General features: G+C 38.5%; 1 protein-coding gene and 1 pseudogene across 2 annotated transcripts in view; one reads left to right on the top strand and one right to left on the bottom strand.

The window, feature by feature from the left end:
- OPHN1 (oligophrenin 1) overlaps nucleotides 1-26703 on the top strand; it is a 383582-nt gene that overhangs the window by 288111 nt on the left and 68768 nt on the right. For both annotated transcript variants that reach the window (XM_055266931.2, XM_055266932.2), the window contains 3 exons: nucleotides 17640-17724; nucleotides 23453-23511; nucleotides 24695-24800. In XM_055266931.2, the coding sequence (XP_055122906.1) occupies nucleotides 17640-17724; nucleotides 23453-23511; nucleotides 24695-24800 (250 nt within the window). The remainder of the gene's footprint in view (nucleotides 1-17639; nucleotides 17725-23452; nucleotides 23512-24694; nucleotides 24801-26703) is intronic.
- On the bottom strand, nucleotides 3033-17360 carry LOC134736066 (akirin-1-like; annotated as a pseudogene).

The following is a 26703-nucleotide window of genomic DNA, read 5'->3' as shown; positions in this document are numbered from 1 at the left end:
AGGCCAGGCACGGTGGCTCACACCTGTAATCCCAGCACTTTGGGAGGCTGAGGCGGGCGGATCACGAGGTCAGGAGATTGAGACCATCCTGGCTAACACGGTGAAACCCCGTCTCTACTAAAAATACAAAAAATTAGCCGGGTGTGGTGGTGGGCGCCTGTAGTCCCAGCTACTCAGGAGCTGAGGCAGGAGAATGGCGTGAACCTGGGAGGTGGAGCTTGCAGTGAGCCGAGATCATGCCACTGCATTCCGGCCTGGGTGACAGTGCAAGACTCCATCTCAAAAAAAAAAAAAAAAAAAAAAAAAAGATATTTTGATACTAGTATCTGTGCTCTTAAACACTGCCATTTTTACTACTAAAATTGTGACTTGTTATACTTGCCTTTGTTTCTTTGTTATACACACACACACACACACACACATATATATATATCTTGGCCCATAGAACCCAACATAGCACAGTCTAAGAGAACTTTCTGTGCTGATGGAAATGCTCCTTATATATTCTGTCCAATATTGAGAAGCACTAGGCACATGTGGCTATGAGCTTTTGAAATATGGCTAGTTAGAATAAGGAACTTTATATTTAATAATATTTAATTTAATTAAAATTTGAATTACCATGTGTAGCCAGTAGTGGCCCTATTGGACAGCACAGATTCCAGCACAACACGTAACTTAGGGATGACACTCAATACATATTTGTTAAAGGAAGGAATGACTCTCAGATTTATCTCTCCAGCTCAGATCTTTCCCTTGACCTTCAGACTTATGTATGTAATTTCTTATTTGACACCTTCACTGAATTTCTATTAGACATTTTCAAACCATCTATTAGACAGTTCCAAAGACATTTCCAAATAGTTCATGTCCAAAATGAACTATTGATCTTTCCCTCCAGGCCTACTCCATCCAGAAGCTTCTCCATTTCAGTTTCTTCTACTCTCTCAGACTAAAAACTTTAGTCATGTATGATTTTTGACAGCTAATCTATCAACAAATTCTGTAGGCTCTTATTTCAAATTATATACATAATCTGACCACTTCTAGTCATCTCCACCAGTTTTACTAAAATTTACGCCACAGCCATTTTTGTTCCATGTTATTGCAATAGACCTTTTATGTGTCTCTTTTCTCTGCTGTCCCAGTTACGCTCTTACTGTTGTCTACACAGCAGCTAGACTGTCCTTCTGTATTCAGGTCAAGTCAGAGCAGACCATTCCTCTGTTTAAAACTCACCAGTGGTTTCTCATTTCATTCAAAGTAAAAGCAAAAGTCCTTCCAATAGCCCAAAAGCCCTATATAATAGCCCCCGCTCCCCTGTCCAATACCCTATTCTCTCTCTTGGTCTCATCATTTTTAATACTCTCCCTTCTTTATTCCACTTTACTTTCACTGGCTTCCGTATTGTTTATTTTTTTAAGAAGGCAAGGTAAACAAATAGCTTAAGTATTTTTATTTGTTTGCAACTAAGCTTGTTAACACTATATAATGAAAACGTACAAAGAATAATGTTGCAGTTTTTGGTTAGATTTAAGTCAAAGACATTCATTAATAAGGAATCTTCAAACGTGAATATTCCAGAAATTTCTCTAAGCCATCTGATCAGAACAACTGTCTCTGAGTATTACCTTACTTTGTAAGGTATTGGCATGCATTTGAATTAAACTCAGATTTTTTCAAAATAAGCCCTGATTAAAAAAACTATTCTATATTCGAACTAAAAGAATATAAATAGAACTTTTCCTTTCCAGAAACAATAAAGGAAACAAGGCATTTTGTAAAATATGGTCCTGAGCAAGTCACAGTAAAAAAATAAATGTATACTTCTACCTGCTCAAAGCAGAGGCTACTTTCTGTTCGTCAGTCTTGGAAACAAGGTGAACAGCCTATATTCGACTTCGGGCAGGGGGTTGCCAAAACAGCTCAAGCAGTTGACCATGGACACCTCAAATGAATTTGGGAGAACCTCACCAAAGGAGCCAAATTCTATTTTTAATAACTGATACAAAGGTGAAGTGGCTCCTCCCAAGTAGCAGTGTTGCTGGGGCCCTGGCCCTGGCCCTGGCCCAGGCCCAGCTCTGAGCTTACCTGTTACGCTCTCAAGCAAACCCTGATCCTTCTGCTCCAGGGCAGACCTTTTCCCTTTAGAGGTTCAGTGTCCAGGGAGCTCTATGATTGTGTGAATGAGGTGAGCGCCGACCCCATGTGAGTATTTTAAGGCTTGGAGTCAAAGTATTTTTCTAACACGCTTAGGCAGAGTCCATGTGTCAATGGCCCATCTCCAGTTTGTTCTAATTTCTCACCACACATTTGTAGATCTAGGACCACAGACCTTTGCTGTATTATCATAATTACAGCTAATGTCCATCCTAACTTATGATTCATATTCTGTGCCTGGAAACAGTCCCTGTATTTAACAGTAAAACCTACACATAAAAACAATCCACTGTTGCAACTTATATGGTCACAAAACGTAAATGATCTTCTGTAGAACAAGCAAATTTTTTTTTTTGTTTTCTGTTTTTATTTATTTTTTTTGAGACACAGTCTCACTCTGTCACCCAGGCTGGAGTACAATGGCGCGATCTTGGCTCACTGCAACCTCTGCCTCCCTGGTTCAAGTGATTCTCCTGCCTCAGCCTCCTGAGTAGCTGGGACTACAGGTGCCTGCCACCATTCCCAGCCAATTTTTGTATTTTTAGTAGAGACAGGATTTCACCATATTGGCCAGGCTGGTCTCAAACTTCCGACCTCAGGTGATCCAAGCACGTCCGCCTCTCAAAGTGCTGGGATTACAGGCGTGAGCCACAGCACCCGGCCAAGCAAATGTTTTTAACCATAATTGTCATGAATCAAACACAGCCAGAATCCCCAAGATAAAAAAAAAAAAATTGTACTCTACAAATAATAACTTGAAATATACATACACACACTCTCATACACACTTCTTACAGAGCTGTGCTTGGGGAAGCTCCATTTGTTGAGTGCCACTGAAGGCATATTTTGCTAAACTGCTTCTCCAAGTATTTTTGTTTGGAAAATCTATCACAGTAGGGCACAGCTGTTTACTGGATGAGCAGAAAAGGAAGATATGCTTGTGGCAATTAAAGTTTTAAGGTCTTTCAAGTTGTATAAAATGGACCTGCAGAAACGTTTAAGTGTTCTCAGGATGCAAAATTGAAGCTGAAATGTGTTGTCAAACCAGTTGCAAAAAGTGTACAGCAGGCATCTCTTGAGGTTAAACCTGGTACCCAGATACATAACAAAGCTTCAGGACACATGGCTTGTTGGCCTTGTCCCATACCGTTGCATAATCTGACCATGTGTGAATTTCACAAAAGATTCATTCATATTGTTCTCCTAGTTTGGTATTGAGGATTTGCTCATACTCCTCCTGAATCTTATCTTCATAGTCTAAGACATGCTTACGTATTGTTCCAATTTGTCAGAGGGTAAATGTGGGCTGGTCTTTCTTCATCCATGAGGAACCTGGAGAGCTAGGTGCTATGAGTGCTGTGGAGTGAGGTTGACTTTCTGAAGCACAAGCTTCACTCTGATTAAGAACAATTTCTAAATGTCTCCACCTCTGATAACGACTGTATTTTAGTTTTATGTTCTGAAAAAATTTTCTCCAGAATTGTAAGGCGCCGCTTGCTGCCTGGTGGGGCGGGCTGCTGCAGAGTTGGCGGTAGGGTCTGCGTCTGAAGCGGCGGCGGCTTGGCGTCCGGGGGCCTGAGGCCGGGAGTGGGGCCGGGCAGAGGGGCGCAGCGCCGCTGCTTCGGGGAAGCAGGGACTCAGCAGCTTCGTACCGAAGTCCATGGGTCGCTTCAGCGTCGCCTGGTTCGCCAGGTCGCTGAGGGGCCAGGGACTGGGAGCAGACTCAGGGGTAAGCGCGGCCCAAGCTCCGGCTCCTCAGTGGGGCTCGCCAGCCAAGCCCTATTGTTTCTTTTTCTATTGAGATCCAAAGCCAATCGTTATTATTTGTAAATTCTGTATTGGTGAATTCTCCTGGCATTTAAATTTATTTGTCACCCCTGGTATATTTATACTTCCTTGTATATTTCTTATTTTTTGATAAAGTTAGGTTATGGCTTGTCTACTTTGTTAATTTTTTCAAAAAATTGTGGTTTTGATTTAACATTAGATATGTTTTTCTCTACCTCATTAATTTCTGCTCTTATGTTACTATTTTCCTTTCTTTTCGTTTGCTTTGTTTTCTTTCGACTTTTTAGCTAAGAATGTAATTCATTTTTTTATTTTTTATTGATGAACATGTTTAAATTAGTGAATTTTCCTCTAATCGCCTCATTAAATGTATCCCACAGATTTTGATATGTAGTGTTTTCATGATCATGTTTTAAAGACATTCTGTGATTTTAATTTGTATTTCTTTCTTTAAAGAATTATTTAAGAGAAAGCTTATAATTTTCCATGTGGAATGGACTTAAAAAGTGATTTCTAGCTTTATCGTAGTATTATTATTAGACAATGTTTATAACATGTCAACTTTATGGAACTTACTGATGTTTTCTTCGTAACCTAATATATGATCACTTTTTGTGAGTATTTCATCTGCAACTGAGAAGTATAGTCTCTATTACCAGGACATAAAATATGATATATATCTGTAAGATTGTTATTTAAGTCTTCTACATCTTTACTTATTGTTTATCCACTTGATTTGTTGTTTAATGAAAATGATATGTTAAAGTTTCTTATTTTTAGTATGCTTTTATATACCTCTCCTGTATTTTTGCTTTATAAAGGTGGTGTCTGTATTACTTGATGCACAGGTATTCATAATTGCCATATCTTTATTTGGAGAATGGCTGTTAGCATTTAAAGTGTTCTTTGTGGCTGGGCACAGTGGCTTATGCCTGTAATCCCAGCACTTTGGGAGGCCGAGGTGGGCGGATCACTTGAGGCCAGGAGTTCAAGAATAGCCTGGCCTACACGGTGAAACCCCATCTCCACTAAAAATACAAAAATTAGTGGGGTGTGGTGGGCGCCTGTAGTCCCAGCTACTCGGGAGGCTGAGGCACGAGAATCGCTTGAACCTGGGAGGCGGAGGTTGCAGTGAGCTGAGATTGCACCACTGCACTCCAGCCTAGGCCACAGAGCAAAATGCCCTCTCAATAAATAAATAAATAAATAAATAAATAAATAAATAAATAAGTGTTCTTTGTTTAATTTAATGCTTTTTGGCTTGAAATCTATTTTATCTGATATTGATTCCATTTGCCTGGTAGACCTTTGACCATTCCTAAATTTTCCTCTTTTGCTTCACATTCTTTTAAACTCCCAGACTTCACAGGGTATCTCTCCCTTATTTTTTGCCATCTTCTCTCTTACAATTGATACCTTTCAAAGTCTGCCTTTTGAAGACTGCATAGAAAGCTCTTCCCCGAGGCTCGAATCTACCAGTTTGTCGTTATTTTTATGCTTTGTGTAGACTTTGTCTTTCTGGTTGTGATTTCACATTAATCTTAGGCTACTAGCCCCTTCTTTTCTCATTAACACTCCTGTTTCAGCATTGTCTTTGCTCCTGGAAAGACTTGTAGATGGAATATGAGTGATATCTTGCTGGGATTTCTCTTTTTTTTCTACTTACAATTTAATATTTAAGTATTTTATTATATGGGTGTTTTCTTTCTTTTTATTATGTGAAGGGCATGGCTTTATGTACTTTTATGTTGTTCTGGTGGCTCTATATTGTTTTGTGGAGGATATGTTTGGAAATTTTGATTTACATAGTCACCATTGTCTTAACATAATATTTTCCATATGGTTAAAAATACTTTGTAAATATTTTAATGGCTATATGATACTGTGATACAAAAAATATCAAATTTTTCCAATAATTTCCCTCTTTAGCATGTTAGTTTTTTCCTTTTATGTGATGACATATTTGTGCATAAGTTAATTCCACTACATACTTTGGGTAGATTTGCCAAAATATAATTTTTGCCTCAAGGTTATAAATGTTATTAATAATCTTGACATAGTTTGAATACAGGGAGAATCAATTGGCATATAGATTTATATTAAGCTGCTAACTAGGGTAGCCTCCATCCTTTTTTCAGTTAGCACCTTTCTCTTTTACATATATATCATGAGCCTGGCCTGAAATAGCTAGTAGGTACCAGTGTGGCTATTTCTGGTGTTTACAGCCAGCATCTCTGTTGAGTGATAGAACTTTGTGCCAATATTAGTTATTAAGTATTTGGAGATCTTCCACCTCCACAGATTATAACATTTGTTATTCTGTGGTTGGATTTTCTTTACTTAGGACGCACACTTGTCTTATATTCAGCAATAACAAAAGAACAAATGGCCTTTCTTTCAGCTGTCCTTTAGTCTGGCATCCCTGGGTTTTATAATTGAAGAAGAGGGGTGATGTTTAAGAGCCTAAAATACAACTGGCAGGACCTTAACTTGGAGAAACTAATCAATCCTCACATTAGTCATTACTGCTTTCGTGGCTTATGTCAGAGCATGGTGGGCTTATTTCTGCCTACGCTTTCTGTTAGTCGCTTGTTTTTCCTCTCACTTGATCTGTTTTATTAACTGCAGTTAATCAAAGCTGGGCTTCCTATTCATGCAACTAGATTTTTCTCAGTAATATTATATTATCTACCATTTCCTGAATTAATTGAGACACTCTGATATGATCTGTGTACTTTAGGTGAGCCATTGTAACTTTCTATAGTTGTTTTGTTTGGTTTGCCTCTGAATGTAAAAATAGCATTGTGTTCTCATTTGAGAGTGGTGGTTAGAATCTTTACCAATATATTTTCTATGATTATTTTTACTTTCAATCTTATTATTCATCACATTACATGGTAGATGGCTTAGCAATATTTAGACAGTAATTCCACAAACCACCCTCATCCTAGAATCACCTTTGAGACATTATTATTTTTTTAAATGCAAACTGCCAGGCCTCATCATGGACCCAATGAATTAATCTCTTGCATTGGGATCCAGAGATCTGCATTTTAAACATCTGCCCAAGTGACTCTCATGCAATTTGGTACCTGACTGTAGACTTATTTTTGAGATGCAAAGTTTAATGCATACCCTACCAAATCATGACCTCAGTGCAGCTCTTAAGTGGTCATCTCTGTGCTAGTTTTTAGAGCTTGTCACCCTTGCTGTATATACATGGCATGCTCCAGGGTGCATTTAAAGCTTTATTTTCTCCATATGTTTAGAAAGTCATTCCTTAACCCAATAACCTATTAAAATTCACTTATGTTTTATTTGTATTATTTAGTGCTGGTATTTTACATTTTATCTCCTCCGTGCACTTAAAATTGAATATGTTGTTTGGTTGTGAAATAGAGATCTAACTTATTTTTTTCCCAAATAGTTGTCTATGCTCCATTTTTTGAACAATTCTGCTCTTTTTCCACCAATTTAAAATGCCGCTTTTATTGTACATTAAGTTCTTACATTTATACGATGGTCTTATCCTGAGCTTTCATTTTTTCCACGGGCCTAACTATTCTTATACTATTATGACCATGCCACATAATCATTTTCCTTTTGAGTAGCACAAACCTTCCATAATTATTCTGTTTAAAAAATGTTTCACTCATTTTGCTAGTTTATTATTCCATGTAAACTTTAGAATTATTTTATCACATTCCAGAAAATTAGCTTGTTGGCATTTTGATTACAATTATACTAAATCTATTAATTAATTGGAATGAAGTTGACAACATGCAATATTTAGTCTTTCTGTCCAGGATCACAAAATTTTGTTTTTCATTATGGAAGTCTTTTTTTGTGTGTAATACTTTTATTTATATTAATTATGAGACTTAATCACTCTCTCTCCTCTCTCTCTCCCACACACATACAGTGCAACTGTTTTTTCTATTACAATTTTGAAGTGTCTATTACTAATATATAGGATGCTTATGATTTTTATGTCTTCATTCACTGACCAGGAATTTTAACAAGCTTTCCTGTTAATGTTAAAAACATTATCAATAGGTCTAAGCATGGTGGCTCATGCTTGTAATCCCAGCACTTTGTGAAGCCAATGCGAGAGAATCGCCTGAGCCCAGGAGTTCTAGACCAGCCTGGGCAACATAATGAGACCCCATCTCTACAAAAATAAAAAATACAAAAATTACTGGGCATGGTGGTGCGGGCCTATAGTCCTATCTACTCGGGAAGCAGAGGAAGGAGAGGCCCTTGAGCCCATGAGTTTGAGGCTGCAGTGAGCCATGACCACACCATTACACTGCAGCCTGAGTGACAGAGTGAGACCTTTTCTGGAAAAAAAAAAAAAGTATCAGTAATTTCTCTTGCATTTTTCAGTTAGACAGTTATATGATAGGTAAATAATGATTATTCTATCTTCTTTCCAATAGGTTTAACTTTTCTGTTTTTGTTTCTTTTTAAAATTACATTGAGAACCCAGTTCCTCACCACCTTTGCTGTTCATTAAACTCGGTGAAGAGTTTTTTAAAAAGTATCAGGACTCACTTGAATCAGAGATTCTGGTTTACCTGATGTAGGGGTAACGTGGGTATTGTCACTTTTAAAAGCTTCTCAGATGTTTCTAGAAGCTGTGTTTGAGAATCATTGTTCTAGACACCCTGACCAAATGATAAGTAGTACTAGTGATAGCAGACATCCTTTTCTGGCTTCTGATCATAAGCTTCTAGTATTGCACCATTAATGGTGATATGAGCTGATTATTTGAGATTGACTCAGTGGCGTGTTGGAGGCAGCTGGTGCCTGCTCAAAAGGTGTAACCGTACACATGTTTTCCCAACTTCACATTCATTGACATTATGTTGATCACTTCAAATCGGCCATGGTTGAGTCACATGGAAATTGACAAATGCCAAAATCAGCACTCCCCACCTTCTCTGTCAACCTGTTCATTATTTACCAGCACATCACAATAGATCTTTATTAGCTTAAAGAAGTATTCTTTTAAAAAAAAAAAAAGAAAAAAAGAAGAAGTATTCTTTTATTATTAGGCTATGAATAATTTTTGTCCTTCATTATCATTTGTATTTCATTGCAGCCACATTTTAATCACATTGTCATCTTATATCAGCCAAGTTCTAAAACCTTGTGTTTCTCACTGTAAATGCTTTTTTCCAGAGGGATTCCTCTATTCTGATTCTTCAGAGAGTTTTCCTTCTATTAAACTACATTGACTTTTCCTAAACCTAATAACTCTTTTTATGGAGGAAACTTTTTTTCTTCTTCATCCTCCCTCCTCCTACCCTTCCTGTCCTCTGATACTCACCAGTCTACTCTCTATCTTCATGAGATCTACAGACCTAAGAACCTTTTTGGTTTGTTCTTTTGATTGGTTTATAGACAAGCAAGAGTCAAATTTGAGTTTGTAAGGTATCAGTGTGAGTTCTTGCATAAAAATTCCAGATACAAATGAGTGAAAAAGTTTAAAATTCTTCTAATAATCACTGCTGTGGTGAGCCACGGATTCAGAAGGTAGGGTGTTTGGGTGGAAAAGAGTGGTTCACAGTGACCAACCTAGAGGAAAAGATGGACTGCATGTTCTTCAGGCAATCCTCTATGAACACTGTCTTGTCACAAAGATGTATGTAAGAATTACAGACTGTGGCCGGGCACAGTGGCTCATGCCTGTAATCCCAGCACTTTGGGAGGCTGAGGCTGGTGGATCACTTGACGTCAGGAGTTCAAGACCATTCTGGCCAATATGGTGAAACCCTGCCTCTACTAAAAAATACAAAAATTAGCCAGGTGTGGTGGCATGCACCTGTAATCCCAGCTACTCAGGAGGCTGAGGCACGAGAATTGCTTGAACCTGGTAGGCAGAGGTTGCAGTGAGCCGAGATTGCACCACTGAACTCCAGCCTGGGCAACAGAGTGAGACTCTGTCTCAAAAAAAAAAAAATAATTGAATTGCAGACTATAAAGCTGGAATTGCCATTCTCTGAGAAGTAATTATAATGTACAAATCATCATCTAGTCAGATCAATGTAGACCAATATGCTATACAATCAAGCTGAAATTGGAGTTGACAGTGTCTTATGAATATTAGGGATCCTAAACAGACACGTGGCTAAATTGGTGTTTACTTTCACTGAGAATGGAACAGGCCTTGGGCAGGGCCATGCTTTTTCAATACCCAGATTTTTGAGGGTTTTTATCCTGAAGGGCTGTTGAATTTTATCAAATGCTTCTTCAGTATCAATTGAAATTATTGTATGGTTTTTGTCCTTCATTTTATTGATATGACATACTGTATTGATTTATTTGTGTATGTTGAACCATCCTTGCATCCCTGAGATAAATCCTACTGGTCATGATGAAGGATTTTTAAAATTTGTTGAATTTTAAAATATATATATATATATATATATATATATATATATATATATATTTGTTGAATATATATATATATATTTTGATCAGTGGTTATGGCCAATTGCTTTTTGTTTGTTTGTTTTTTTGATGTGTTTTTGTCTGGTTTTGGTATCAGGGTAATATTGGCCTTGTAGAGTGAGTTTGGAAGTACTCCCTCCCCCCTCTATTTTTTCAGAATAGTTTGAATAGGTTTAGTATTAGCTCTTCTTTAAATGTTTGGTAGAATTCAGCAGTAAAGCTATTGGGTCCCAGACTTATCTTTGCTGTTAGACTTTTTATTATGCCTTTGATCTTGTTCCTTGTTATTGGTCGGTTCAGGTTTTGGATTTATTCCTGGTTCAATCTTGGTAGGTTGTGTGTGTCTAGGAATTTATCAGTTTCTTCTAGTTTTCCAATTTATTGGTATATAGTTCCTCATAGTAGCCACTAATTACTCTTTGAATTTCTGCAGTATCAGTTGTAATGTCTCCTTTCTCATCTCTGATTTTATTTATTGGGATGGTCTCTCTTTTCATCTTAATCTGCCTAAAGGTTTGTCAATTTTTTTTTTTTTTTTGAGACGGAGTCTCGCTCTGTCGCCCAGGCTGGAGTGCAGTGGCGCAGTCTCGGCTCACTGCAAGCTCCGCCTCCCGGGTTCACGGCATTCTCCTGCCTCAGCCTCTCCGAGTAGCTGGGACTACAGGCGCCCGCCACCACGCCCGGCTAATTTTTTGTATTTTTAGTAGAGACGGGGTTTCACCACGGTCTCGATCTCCTGACCTCGTGATCCGCCCGCCTCGGCCTCCCAAAGTGCTGGGATTACAAGCGTGAGCCACCGCGCCCGGCAGGTTTGTCAATTTTATGTATCTTTTCAGAAAACCAACTTTTTGTTTTATTGATATTTTTGTATTATTATCATGTCAAATCCATTTTATTTCTGCTCTGATTTAATTATTTCTTCTACTAATTTTGGGTTTGGTTTGCTCTTGCTTTTCTAGTTCTTTAAGATGCATCATTAGGTTATTTATTTGAAATTTTTCTTTTTGATGTAGGCATTATAGCTATAACCGTCCATCTTAGTACTGCTTTTACTGTATCCCATTGGTTTTAGTATATTACATTTCCATGATCATTTGCTTCAAGAAAATGTTCAGTTTTCTTCTTAATTTTACCATTGGCCCACTGATCATTCAGGAGGATATTAATTTCCATGTGTTTGTATAGTTTCCAAAATTCCTCTTGTTATTGATTTCTAGCTTTTTTTTCCATTGTGGCCAGAGAAGATACTTGATATTATTTCAGTTTTTTTGAATGTTTTAAGACTTGCTTTATGGGTGGGTGCAGTTGCTCACGCCTGTAATCCTAGCACTTTGGGAGGCTGAAGTGGGCAGATCGCTTGAGTCCAGGAGTTCAAGACCAGCCTGGGTAACATAGTGAAACCCTGTCTCTACTAAAAGTACAAAAAGTTATCCAGGTGTGGTGGCACACACTTGTATTTCCAGCTACTAGCAGGGGCTGAGATGGGAGGACTGCTTGAACCTACGAGGCCGAGACTGCAGTGAGCCACTGCATTCCAGCCTGGGTGGTGGAGTGAGACCTTGTCTCAAAAAAAAAGACTTGTTTTGTGACCTAACATATGGTCTGTCCTTGAGAATGATCCATGTGCTGAGGTGAAGAATGTGTATTCTGTAGCCATTGGATGAAATGTTCTGTAAATATCTACTAGATCCATTGGTCCATAGTGCAGATTAAGTCCAATGCTTGTTTATTGATTTTCTGTCTGGGAGATCTGTTTAATGCTGAAAGTGGGGGTGTTGAAGTGTTCAGCTATTCTTCTTTTTTTTTTTTTATTATACTTTAGGTTTTAGGGTACATGTGCACAATGTGCAGGTTTGTTACATATGTATCCATGTGCCATGTTGATTTCCTGCACCCATTAACTCGTCATTTAGCATTAGGTATATCTCCTAATGCTGTCCCTCCCCCCTCCCCCCACCCCACAACAGTCCCCGGAGTGTGATGTTCCCCTTCCTGTGTCCATGAGTTCTCATTGTTCAATTCCCACCTATGAGTGAGAACATGCGGTGTTTGGTTTTTTGTCCTTGTGATAGTTTCCTGAGAATGATGTTTTCCAGTTTCATCCATGTCCCTACAAAGGACACGAACTCATCATTTTTTATGGCTGTTTAGCTATTATTCTATTGAAATCTACCTCTCCTTTTAGCTCTAATAATACATATATGTTTGGGTGCTCCAGCATTGGGTGTATTATATTTAAAATTGTTATTTCCTCTTGCTAAATTGACCTCTTTATCATTATGGGGTCATATGATCTTCTAAAGATTTAAAGTAGTGAAGGAAAAAAAAAACTTTTATTCTAGAATAGTATATCCAGTGGAAATGTCCTTCAAACATGAAAGAGAAATAAAGACTTTCCTGACAAACAAAAGCTGAGGGATTTCATCAATACGAGATCCGTCCTACAAGACAGATGATCTTCTTTGTCTCTTGCAGTTTTCGTCTTGAAATCTAATTTTCTAATATAGGTATAGCTACTCTGTTCTTTTTTGGTTTCCACTGGCATGGAGTATCTTTTTTCTACCCTTTTATTTTCAGTCTATGTGTGTCTTTACAGGATAAATGTGTTTTTTGTAGGCTAGAGTCATTTGATCTAATTTTTTTTTATCCATTCAACTACTGTATGTCTTTTGATTGGAGAGTTTTGTCCGTTTATATTCAATGTTATTATTGATAAGTAATGATTTACCCCATCCCATTTTATTATTTGTTTTCTGATTGTTTTGTGGTCTTGTCTTCCTTCTTTTCTTCCTGTCTTTTTAGTGAAGTAGATTTTCTCTAGTGGTATGATTTTAATTCATTCCTTTTTGTTTTTTGTGTATCCGTTGTATCTTTTTTGATTTGAGGTTATTAAGAGGTTTGCACATGCTCTCTTATAACTCATTATTGTAAACTGATGACAACTTATAACTGATAGCATAAACAAAGAAACAAGGAAAAATAAAACTAATAAAAACTTTACACCATAATTTTTTCTGCCCACTTTTCAGTTTTTTGTTGTTTCCATTTATGTCTTGTTGTACTCTCTATGTCTTTAAAAGTTGTTGGAGTTGTTATTTTTGATTGATTCATTGTTTAGTCTTTCTACTTAAGAGTAGTTTACACATTACAGTTACGGTGTTATAATATTCTGTGTTTTTCTGTGTACTTATATTACCAGTGAGTTTTATATCTTCAGATGATTTCTTAGTGCTCCTTACTGTTCTTCTCTTTCTGAATGAAGTACTCTCTTTAGCATCTCTTGTAAGATAGATCTGCTATTGATGAAATCTCTCAGCTTTTGTTTGTCTGGGAAAGTCTTTATTTTTCCTTCATGTTTGAAGGACATTTTCACCAGATATACTATTCTAGGGTAAGAGTTTTTCTTCTTCAGCACTTTATGTCATGCCACTCTCTCTTGGCCTGTAAGGTTTCCACTGAAAAGTCTGCTGTCAGACATATTCGAGCTCCTTTTTATGTGACTTGTCTCTTTTCCCCTTGCTGCTTTTAGGATCCTTTTTTATCCTTGATCTTGAGGAATCTGATTATTAAATGCCTTTAGATATTCTTGTTTGGGTTAAATGTCTCTGGTGTTCTATAACCTTCTTGTACTTCAAAGTTGATATCGCTGATACTATCCCACTGAATAAGCTTGCTACCCCTGTCTCTTTCTCTACCTCCTCTTTAAGGCCAATAACTCTTATATTTGCCCTTTTGAGACTATTTTATAGATCCTGTAGGCATGCTTCGTTGTTTTTCATTCTTTTCTCTTTTGTCTCCTCTAAATGTGTATTTTCGAATAGCCTGTCTTCAAGCTCATCAATTCTTCTGCTTGATCAATTATGTTATTATAAGACTCTGATGCATTCTTCTGCATGTCACTTGCATTTTTCAACTCCAGAATTTCTGCTTGAGTTTTAAAATTATTTCAATGTCTTTGTTAAATGTATGTGATAGAATTCCGAATTTCTTTTCTATATTATATTGAATTTCTTTGAGTTTTCGCAAAATAGCTATTTTGATTTCTCTGTCTTATATGTCACATACCTCTGTTTCTCCAAGATTAGTCTCTGATGCCTTATTTAGTTCATTTTGGGAGGTCATATTTTCTTGAACGGTCCTGATGCTTGTGAATGTTCATCTGTTTCTGGGCATCTAAGAGTTAAGTAGTGTAGTCTTTTTAGTCTGGGCTTGTTTGTAGTTGTCCTTCTTGGGAAGGCTTTCCAGATATTTGAAAGGGCTTGAGTGTTTTGATCCAAGCCATGTCTGCATTAGAGAGCATCCCATACCCAGTAATTCTGTGGTTCTTGCAGATTTGTAGTGGTACCACCTTGATGGTGTTGAATAAGATCTGGAAGACTTCTCTGGATTACTAGGCAAAGACTCTTGTTTTCTTTCCTTACTTTCTCCTTTTACTTTTTAAATCCACTTTTACTTTTCCCTCTACTTTTCTGAAGCAGAAGGAGTCTCTCCCCACAGCTACCACAGCTGGGAATGTGTTGAGTCATACCTGAAGCCCACAAAGTTTTGTCTAAGGCCCAATGAGTGCTATCTGGGTTTTGCTTCTGGTTATTTAGGGTCCAAAGGTTCTCTAGTCAGCATGTGATGGGTTCTGCCAGGACTGGGTTCTTCCGTTCAAGGCAGTGGGTTCCCTTCTGGCCCCAGGTGTGTGTAGAAATGTCTGGGAGCTAGGGTCTGGAAAAGGGGCCTTAGGACTCTGATGAGTGCTCTAGGCTACTGTGGCTGAGCTAGTATACAAGATGCAAGACAAAGTCCTCCTTACTCCTGCCCCCTCTTTTCCTCAAGCAGAAGGAAGGGGTCTCTTTTGGAGCCTTGAGGTGTGCTGTATGGGGTGGTGCAAGGACTCCATAGCCACCATGGCTGATGTCTCAGTAGGTTGCATGCCTCCCAAGTTCACTGGCTCCGAGCCCAGTTCAACACTAGGACTAATATAAGAGTTGCAGTCCTTGTGGCTTAGAGTGCCCTTCAAGTTTATTTAGGGATGCAGAGCACTTTAGCCTGCAGTGTCAAGGCTTAGAACTGGGATGTGTGATTCCCCTCTAGCTAGGGCTGGTTTAAATGTTCCCTGTGTGGGTTGTCCTTAGCTGAGTTCAGCCCGAGTTTGCTTTCCTCCATGTGACAGGGTAGCACGGAGTTCAATGCAGTGTCTCACAATTGCTGCACTCTCTTTCTCAAGTACACATATTCCAGTATCTCTGTTTTTGGAGAAATTTTTGCTCATATTTTCTTAACCCATTTTTTACTTGGGTTATTTGTTTTCTTGTTATTTAGTTGTTGGAGTTACTTCTATATTTTGGATATCAGCCCCTTATCAGATTTATGGTTTGCCAATGTTTTTACCCAATCCGTGGGTTGTCCCCTCACTGTGTTAATTGTTTCCATTTCTTTGCAGAAGCTTTTTAGTTTGGTGCAATTCCATTTGTCTATGTTAGCATTTGTTGCTTGTGTCTTTAGAGTCTGATCCAAGAAATCATTGCCCAGACAAATGTCATGGAGCTTTTCACCTATGTTTTCTTCCAGTAGCTTTATGGTTTCTGGTCTTACCTTTAAGTCTTTATTCCTTTTGTGTTGATTTTTGTATACAGTGTAAGATAGGGTCCAATTTCCTTCCGTATGAGGATATCCAGTTTTTCCAACACCATTTACTGAATAGAGTATCCTTTCCCCGTTGAGTGTTCTTGACACCTTTGTCAAAAAATCAATTAACTCTAAGTACTTGGGTTTATGTCTGGACTTTCTATTCTGTACTATTGGTTGATTGGTCTGTTTTTATGCCAGTACCATGCTGTTTATATGTGATTATAATAACTTCATAATATATTTTGAAGTCAGAGAATGTGATACCTTCATGTTTGTTCCTTTTGCTAAAGATTGCTTTGACTATTCAGGGTCTTTTGTCATTTCATATGAATTTTATGATTATCTTCTATGTCTGTGAATTGCATTGAACCCAGAGAACGCTTTGGGAAGTATGGACATTTTAACAAGATTAGTTCTTCTAATGCATGAACATGGACTATTTTTTCATTTATTTGTGTCTTCAGTTTGTTTTATCAGTGTTTTATAGTTTTTAGTGTAGCAGTTATTCACTTCCTTGACTAAATTTATTCCTAAGTTTTTTCTTTATTTAATACTATTGTAAATGGGATTGTTTTTGAAATTTTTTTCAAATAATTCATTGTTAGTATGTAGAAATGCGACTGATAGAGGCTAAACATTACTCTGATGTTCTTGTTTTTGCCTCCTCTGTTATTTTTGGTTTGGCCTAAAGACTTAAATATCATCTGAGAAGCACAGTTCTTTTAGTCATATTTCCATGGTTACATATGAGCCCAATTGATACGGTGGTAAGGTGTCATGGGTGGGGAAGTCTTCTATAAGATTATGTCTCTGTCTTTTAGTGAGCTGTGCCCCTGGCCTGTGACTTAATTAAGTTCTTCTCAGGATTTTTTTTCCCCCTCTTGGGAGAGACCAGAAGGCAAATTGGGTCTGGAATTTGGTATTTCCCTCACCTCATTCACTTAGGTTCTGATAAAACTGCAGGAGGTTTTGATCTGGTAAAAATAGTTACTCTTGAGGGAAGACCTTGTTAAGAAGAAGAGAAGGGTCTGTGAATATTTTTAAATGACTACTTATCTTTCCCCCCTGCTGGAAGCATGAGGGGATTTTTCACCATCAAAACTTGATAGGACTCCTGTAGGTAAAACTCACAAAAGTTTGGGAGCCCCTTTTGGACTGGGCCCCTTTGGAATTTTTGCCTCTCAAATCCGAGCATATTAAGCCTCCAGCAATTTGTAAATTACAGATTAGGTTATCCTATCCCAGTGCTGGTTCCCAAGGAGTTTTCTACTCCTGGGCTTCTGTTACTATAAGATTTGGTTCTCTCTATCTGTCTCCTCACTTCTGGTGGCAGCCATTTACCCTATGACCCCAGTTATCTGATGAATCTAAGAAGAGTTGATTTTGTTTGTTCAGTTTTTTCTTGTTGTGTGAATTGGATAGATTACTTTCTTATTCCTTATATGGTAGACCAGAATGCAGTCATGTTTTTGAAATATCAAAGATTTGCTTCTTCTAAAGTTTTGATCTCTTAAAAACTACTTAGGGTAATATACTTTGTTTTTCTTTTAAAAGAGGGAAAATGTAAGATTTTTTTGATGATTAACTTTTGCTTTTTGTTTACTTTTCTCAAATAGATCCTAAATGCCCAGGAGATGTTGATTTTCATAATAGTGACTGGGACATTAAGACAATCACCAGCTCCTTGAAATTCTACCTCAGGTATGCCTGATTTGAATTGGGAGTTTGCTTTACATAGCTGGTGAAATTTCTCTGGGTGTTGAGCGGAGTTAATGTGGTCTCAGTTCCAGGAGTTTGGATAGAATTGCTTAAGAAAAAACATGTGAAGAGGATTTCTGGCCAAGAATGTGCAAAGACTGTTTTTTAAATCTGAGAGTTTAAGCAAGAGAAGCATAAAAATAATAGAATTGTTATTGTAAAAAGGCTAAAAAGATTATGTTCAAAAAACATGCACTTGAAATAATTGAATATGTTTTGCTCTTCACAGATAGAGTGATGTTATGATGGATTCACTAGTAGAATCAGGAGCTGGGACTATTCAGGGTGGCTAACATATTTTAGAGGATAATAACCATTTTGAAATGTCAAATTGCATTTGGGCAAAAATGGTGTCTAGGTGTGATGTGCTACGTATCATGTCTTAATCCAGGTAACGGAAATAAAAACCAAGAAAATACAACTGTAATAATGTTGGAGCTAAATGAACTGTCAGCAGTATGGAAAAAAGTTAGCTCACCAACAAAATTTGGGAATGTGCAATATTGATGAATATATTGTTCAGTTTATTGGCATAAATTTATATTATGCAAAAGGTGCTTGAGACATATATATTTTTTAAACACATTGATTTCTTACCATTCTTTATGTCTCATAGTATGTATCATACTTTATGTGCAAAAGCCTCTTCTTTTCAATGATTGTGTTCTTGAGCCATTAAGATTGATACGTAAGCTCTGGGAAATCTCATTAATCTAAAACAGAGTGGGTTTCAGATATTACTGTTAAATATTTTGCTACCGTAGCATCATCTTAGAGCTTTCCATAAACTTGAATGTTCTTTCCAGGAATATTTCTCCTGCATCTGCTGATAAAGAAAAGAACTGTTATTGGAGGGTTTATTCTGTACTAGGCTGCGGCTAGTTGTTTACACTGATAGTGTGTCATTGTTTTTTTCTCCCATTAACCAAGTGTACTAGGTGGTACTTGACTCGTTTTGCAGATGAGGAAACCAAGGTGCACCACTTTCTCCATTAAGTAATAGCCATGGTCCCAGCTTGTATTTTTTAAATCTCAGTGTCTCTGACTTATAAGGCCCCTGGTACTGGGGCATCTTCTTCTCTTGCCCCCTACTCCCAGGAGCTTTGGCCTTCTTTGGATGGCTTGGTAATTTAGTAAAGACAGAGAGCAATCTGTTACGAATACTTTAAGAAGACTTGTTGTGATGAGAATAGTGGGAATAAGTGATTCTGTATCTCTAGCTTCCTTCAAAGGAGTCTCAACATTTTCTTAGATTTGTAAGGTCTTCCCCACATTGCATTATTCCCAGCTCGTCCTATAATAGGCAGGGTGGCCCTTTTCAAAGATGAGAGGGTCAAGCCTGAAAGTGCGAGTGGGCAGCACCCCCAGTAAGTGATATTTGTTCTTGAGACTCTCCTCCATGGTTCTGTAATATACACCAGCCAGTAAATACCCTTTAGAGTTCTCAAAGATAGCTGTGTTCCAGGACAGGTCTCCACGCTCTGTTCTAGGTAACTAAATCACCCCTTATCTCTAACCTTTCCAGAGAAGTCCTCTAAAAATCATCCCTTCTCTCTCCCCTATTTTTATCCTCTCTCATTCAACTGGCTCTTTTTCCCAGCATGTAATTATGCTCCAGCCACATACATCTTTAAATCAGTAAATGATTCAGTAAAAATATCCTGACTGCTTATTCTATGCCAAGTGTGATGTTAGGCACTAGGCAAACAGTTGTGTATAGATAGGGTCTCTGACCGTAAAGAACTTATAGCCTAGTAAAGGGGACAGCCAGAAGACAAATAATCATACAAATGTAATAAACTCTCATAAGTTCTCTGAAGGAAAGGGATAACATGCTATGAAGACATTTAATAGGAAGACGTCACCCATTTTGGTTTAAACTGAGGTTTGAACTGTAAGTTGGAATCAACTAAGTAGGAGTTGGTTTCCAGACAGAGGGAAATGAATATGCAAAGACTTGAGGCAGGAGGGAGGAAGGCCCCTTCAAGAAACTATATGAATCAGCATAGGGGGAGTATTGAGTGTAGAGAGGGAGGGAGAGGTATGTAAGGGCCATATCATTCAGGGCTTTAAAGGATGTTTTAAAAATTAGGGTCTAAATTTATCTTAAAAGTAATGGGACTATACTGAAAGATTTTAAACAAGAGGTGCATATTGAGATTTGTATTTTGAAATAAAAAAGGATGGAGATTAGATTACAGTGATATAAAATGGGCAGAGGTGTGGAAATCAGTTAGCAGGCTATGGCTGTCGTCCAGGCAAGAGATGATGCTCATGCTTGGACTAGGAAGTAGCAGTAGATATTCCTATAAGTAAGCATATTCAAGAGATTTTGGAAGTAAAATTCATGAATTGGATATGAGGATTAGGAATAGGGAGACAAAAAGGTGACTTCCATGTTTCTGGCCCATACAACCAAATGATGGTCATGCATTTACTGATTTGAGAAACACAAGAAGACTAAGTTTGAGGGAGGCAATAAGTTGGAATTTGGATATGTCAAATTTGGGTAGCTTTGAAGAAATCAGGGCACAATATTAAGCAGGCAATTGAATACACAGGTCTGAAACTCAGTGATGAGTTCGGGGCTTGAACTAAAAAATTGGTGATCATTGACCATATAGATGATAGTTACAGCCAGGAACTTAAACAAGATTGCCTAATGAGATACTTTACCCCTTCGCGGTGAGGACTGAACTCTGATTTTTCATCTTGCCCAAATTCCTTTCTAAAGGGTCTGGGGAGTCATACCCTCCAAGCCATAAATTCTCATCAGATGGGTTTTATTTAATCTTGTGTATCATGACTTACTTTCCAATCTGACTGGCATAACAAGGGAAAAAATGAAAATGTTTTACCCCAAAATATATTTTCTTGCCATACCTTGAAATTGCCCTGCAAAGTCTCTTGTGGGAAAAATCCACATTCTATAGAGAATCCCCTTCCCCCGTTGTTTTCCTTCATTTCTTTCCAGATCCAGGAGATAATCAACTAAGAGCCAGGTGCCATTTTAGGTCTAATAAGAAACATTTTACAACCTGCTCTCTCTAAAGTCTGGTATCTGAGAGATTCCTCCACACAATAAAACTTGGTCTCCACAATCCTTTATCTTAACCTGAACATTCCTTTCCATTGATCCCAGGTCGTCAGATAAACTCAACCAATTGTCAACCAGAAAATGTTTAAATTTACCTATAGCCTGGAAGCCCCCACTTTGAGTTGTCCTGCCTTTCTGAAGCAAACTAATGTATTTCTTAAATGTGTTTGATTGATGTCTCATGCCTCCCTAAAAATATGTAAAACCAAGCTGTACCCCGACCACCTTGGGCACGAGTTCTCAGGACCTCCTGAGGGCTGTGTCACAGGCCATGGTCACTCATAGTTGGCTCAGAATAAATCTCTTAAAATATTGTACACAGTTTCACTCTTTTTGTCGACATCACCCAAGCTTCTGTGTCAAGTAATACACACTCCCGGTCTGTACTTCTTAACTCCCCAGTTCCTTCTTAACTCATTGTAATCTAACTCTTACCCCCTCTGCTCCAATGAAGCTGCTTTTGCCAGGGTCATCAGGGATACCCTCAATGCTGCACACAAAGCACAGTTGTCAGTCTTTACCTTACTTGACCTTTTTGTAACATTTGAAGTTGTTAACAAGCCTTCTTTGATACTTTCTTCTGTTTTGGATTCTGCTGAATCACTTGCTTTTTGTTTTTCTCTAACCTCTTTGGTCATTTTTGTCAATCTCCTTTATGGGCTTTCTACTTGGTATTTTGCGGGCTCTCTGCTCATTTTACTATAGTAGAACAACTGAAAACTGAAATATCTACAGGGACCAGGAAATAAAACTGAGTGAAGTAGACTATTTTCATATTAAACACTTTGCACATTGAACCTTTATTTGTATGATAAGCCCTTTGTTTACATACAAACAGCAGTATTGTTTACTTCTACAAAGAACCAGTAGAGCCAGATCTTTGCATTTTTCAACAGAGACAGGGGATATGGGTTTGTATATGAAATATCTCATTTTAAAATATTTTGATCATTGATTCAATTCCATTTCACTTTTATACACTGTGCTGGACAAAGAAGAAATATCAGAAGACCTCATGTAGCTGTTTGACTGCCAGTTTGCCATCTCCCCTGGAGAAGTGGCATCTGTTCTTGTGGTTTCATCATCTGTTCTCTAGGTTCCTGATTTTCACATCTGCTTCTCTGATCTAGCAGAGCCCTGCATCCAGCTTCTTAGTAGACATCACCTTCCTGAGGCCTCCCTGACTTAGCATCTCTACTTCCCTCTTAATCAACTCTTATTCTATTCACTCACCCAAACCAAACTGCTCCCTCGCCATCACACCCAATCAAAGAAGGAGTTCTTTCTTTAATATTTTTCAAGACAGTCTCCTCACCTATTCTTTCTATGCTTTGTCACCCACGCTGGAGTGCAGTGTTGTGATCATGACTCATTGCACCCTTGCCCTCCCACTGCACCCTTCTCTCTCTCAGGCTCAAGCAGTCCTCCCATCTCAGCCCCTTGAGTAGTCTGGACTACAGGCACGCACCACCATGCCCAGCTACTGTTTGTTTTTAAGTTATTTTTAAGAGGTAGGGGTCTCATTAAGTTGTCCAGACTGGTCTCGAACTCTTAGGCGTAAGTGATCCTCCTGCCTTGGCCTCCCAAAGTGCTGGGATTACAGATGTCAGCCACCATGACTAGCCCCTCTGTTTGTCTTTTATTATCTTTTGCTTGGATTACTACAGTAACAACAGTGGCAGGCAGTATAGTATAGTAATTAAGAGCATGGACTCAGGAGACAGACTTCCTGCTTCTGCCACTTATTAGCTGTGTAATTTTGGATGAGTTTTTAACTTCTCTAGGCCTCAGTTTCCTCATCTATAAACTGGAAGCGGTACCTACCTCACAGAGTTGTTATGAGGTTTAAATGGGTTAATACATGTAAATCACTTAGAGCAGTACAGAGTTTGCTATTCTTATAATTATTAGTTGATTACTTACTTCCTCTGAGCCACCTACCATATACCTTTATTTTGTCATCATACTTGTCCCATTGCATTGCAAATTTTGTGTATGGTGCTCTTTTCTACTAAACTATTAGCTCCTTGGAGGTTTGGACTATTTCTATTCATCTCTGGATCCCCAGTACCTGGCACAATGCCAGGTACAAGTAGATGCTCAGCCAATGTTTTTTGACTAAATGAGTAAACCCATTTGAGCCTGAGTTTCTTCCTCCCGTAAATGAGGATTTGAATAACTGCTCCGCCTCACAGGATTATTGGAAGAATCAATTGGGAGGACAATTGCAAAAGCACTTTGGAAATTCTAAGGATCTATCAAATTGTAAGGGATTCATGGTAGCATTCAGAATGGGTCCCCTCTGGAATTTTGCAGGACTGGTTTGTGCCTCTTTTCACTTTTGGGAGCTAGTTGGAGACCTTGCTAGAGGGCTCAGCCCATGGTTTTGCAGGTCTTTTGTTGAATTACTAGCAACTTGGATTCTCCTGACGAAGCTTCAGGTGAAGAGAAAAATGAATATAATCCCACTAAGCTGTAGGGCTTGGGAACTTCAGCCTTGCTGTCCCCAGAACTAAGAATCCAATACCCAGCTGCTTTCTTCCCAAAGCAACTGACAATTTTCATTCATTTCAGGAATCTTTCTGAACCTGTCATGACCTATAGACTTCACAAAGAGCTGGTCTCTGCTGCCAGTAAGTATTTATGTTACTAATTAACTATGTTGTCCTAGTTTCTTAATGTTTACTGCAATAAGCCTAGAAAATTGTTTGAGGGGAAGTGATTGAGAGCACAGAAACCTAAAACACATACACAAATTATGCACAACTGCCAAATGAAGGTATTCTTGCTTGCTGTCTAACTCAAGAGTTCTATTATTTTTCATAATTAGTGTTACTTAAGTGGGCTTGAGAAAATTGGTTAACTTGAGGGTTGTGATGAATATAAAGCTTTATTTATATATGTATTCATTGCCTCTTCCATCAGAATAAGAACATTGGCTCACATTACCAGGGGACAGCAAAATGGTTACACGACAGTTGCCGTTTCAACTTCCTTCAGCATTTTGCCTGTTCAAATGCTTTTCGATTGTGTTGTGAACCATTGTTCTTAATCTGTTAGTGCCAGCATCACATTTTCTAGATGAGAAAACTGAGGGAGAGGACATTAGTACATAGGAAATAAGGCATAGAGAATCACCCCCAAAAGTTGGCGATTAAAGAAGCATTGAAAGTGTTGGCTGAGGCCACTGTATGAGTGCCCCTCTCCACCTCAGCGTGACCCTTATTCTGCATCATATCCTGTGTGGTGTAGAGGAAAAAGATTCAGGGGACTTAACATCATAATGCATCTTTGTTGAAACAAGGGAGCTCTGTTCTTTACTTCTGGGCTCTCTCAGTGATTTTAACAGGAATCCAGAGGCAGCAGCACACTTCTCAGTACCCTAAGGAAGGTGGATGGGAATAGGTTTCCAGCTGGAAGTTTATCTGTGAGACTTCAGGAAAAACCTGCTGTGCCCGGAGTTCTGACTCCCTCTGAGACAGTCTTCTCTTCTCATCCTTCTCTTCTTTTCTATCTTCTATTTTCTACATCTTTTTAGACCTGTTTCTTTGTGTGTGTGTTTTTCTCTCTCTCTGCCTTTTTTCTTTCTCTCTTTGTGTCTTTGTCTTTGTGTCTGGGTCTCTAATTTTTATTGTATTTCAGTGCCTATTTATCTCTGTCTCTTTTCATCTCATTGATTCTCTCTGTGTGTCTCTGGTTGTCTTTCTCCAAATCTCTGTGTGTGTGTGTGTGTGTGTGTGCATATATATGTGAGAATTGTGCTCAATCCAGTTGCCCAGAAAGCCAAACCATTTATCTCTTACTGTTCTCTCCCAGAGTCTGACAACCTGGATTACCGCCTAGGAGCTATTCACTCCCTGGTATATAAGCTACCAGAAAAGAACCGAGAGATGCTGGAACTTCTGATAAGACACTTGGTCAAGTAAGTAACTGCTGGATTTTCAGAGAAAGTTTCTATTAGAGGACTGGCCCATGTGGTTGGACTACACAGAAACTGCCTCTCAGCTCTTTCAGCCGCAGCCCTTAAGTGCTTCCTTGGGAGGCTGAATGCTCTGTAAGGAAGGCTATTTTGCCTTGACCCATGTACATATCCTCTTAGAGTCATCATGCATGTGGGTTGTCTCAGTTGAAAGGTAACAGCAAGGTAGAGTGGGATGGACACAGGCTTTGCTGTCAGATGAGCCTGGTTTTGAATTGAAGCTCTCCAACTTATTTGCTGTATAGTCTTAGGCAAACTTCTCTGAGTCTGTTTGGTCATCTGCACAATCCCTACAATGAAGGCCAGTTGTGTGGATTAGGATGAACACAGGTAAAATGCATGTCACGTGAGAGGCTCTCAAGAAATGGCACTTTTTGTTAAGATTCTGGTCAACTTCTTGCCGTGGTGTGGCTGGCAGTAACAGACAGCGGGATCCCAGAGAATAGTCCTGGTGACAGGCACTGAGATAGGCAGGTGAAAGGGGCACTTGTGTCCCACAGTGGTGCTTCTTGGCCAGAAGATTTAATATTGTGAATCAAGATGAATTCACTTGGCTTAAAAAAGGCAGAAAGCATTCTGTCCAGGAGCCAGCAGACCTGGGCTCTAGTTTCATTTCTGCTTTCTGCTATTAGTTCATTTTGTGACCAGGGACAGGTCCCTCTTGAGGCCTCTCTTGGTATATATATTAAAAAATTGTAATGTATTTTAAGTGTATATATTTAGCAAGTGCAGTTGTCTGCATACTCAAAAGATGCAGTAATGATACAATTTAACCTCATTTGGAGAGGCTCTGAAACACCTAAAATTAAGGCCTTTAATGAAGGTGAGTTTCCAGGTTAATGGCTCTTTTGGCCTCCCCATGTGATAAATCCTGAGTCCTTTGCCTATCTGGACCTCGAGTTTTCCTACTATATGTGAGATGTCCAAGATCTGATTCAGCTCTGACTTTCAAAGACTGTTTTCTACACTTCTATAGCAAATGAATATTGTGGACATTGATGCAGATAATAAGCAGAATTAACAAGAGAGAATGGCTTTTATATTTATTGCCAGTGTTTGCAATTTGAGCTAATAGAGAACATTAAGAGGCATCTGGTCTCCAAAAAGTAGTTTGTCATCATCTCAGTAAATGTACAAAAATCAGCAAAGAAGCTATTTGCATGTTAATTTAAAGTTGCCCTGGAGGAGTCTTTGAGTCCAAGTTCCAGATCTGTCACGAATATGCTGTGTGACCTAGAGAAAGTTCCTCCCACTCTCTGGGCCACAGGTTTGTGCATCTATAACACGAAGAGACTGAAGCAGCTAATCTCAAAGGGTTTTTTCAGCTCTGACTTTCTGAGAGTCTCAACATGTGACGAGACCCAAGGACTCAATTGAGGATGCCCCTGCTTAGTGTGCGTCAGGGTGCCTGCCTCTATCTGCCCAAAGGCTGGCTGCTTGGCTTACTTTAAGAATGTTAGTCCTCAAAATCTTGAAATGAAAAGAAGACATGAACAAATAGATCACAGAAATAGAATGGCAAATACTCTTAAGTATGTGGTAATATGCTCAAGCTCACTCATAGTAACAAAAATACAAATTAAACCTATACTGAGCTACCATTTATGGACAAATCCTAATGCTTATTAATGAGACTATGGGGAAACTGTCCTCTAATACATTTATTGTGTTAATGCAGTACAGTTCCAGAAGAGGGGATTTGGCAATACCTAACAAATCTACACATTCAGTTATCCTTTGATCCAGCAAAACAGGGTAAAACAGGGTATATGATATGTTAGCTTTTTTTTTTTTAAGGCATATACTCTAAAGATACACCTCCACAAATACAAACCACACATGCACA

This window comes from Symphalangus syndactylus, chromosome X, assembly GCF_028878055.3.
Source record: "Symphalangus syndactylus isolate Jambi chromosome X, NHGRI_mSymSyn1-v2.1_pri, whole genome shotgun sequence".
Classification (NCBI taxonomy): domain Eukaryota; kingdom Metazoa; phylum Chordata; class Mammalia; order Primates; family Hylobatidae; genus Symphalangus; species Symphalangus syndactylus.
Note: the sequence above shows the minus strand (reverse complement) of the source record. Positions and strands in the feature narration are given on the sequence as shown.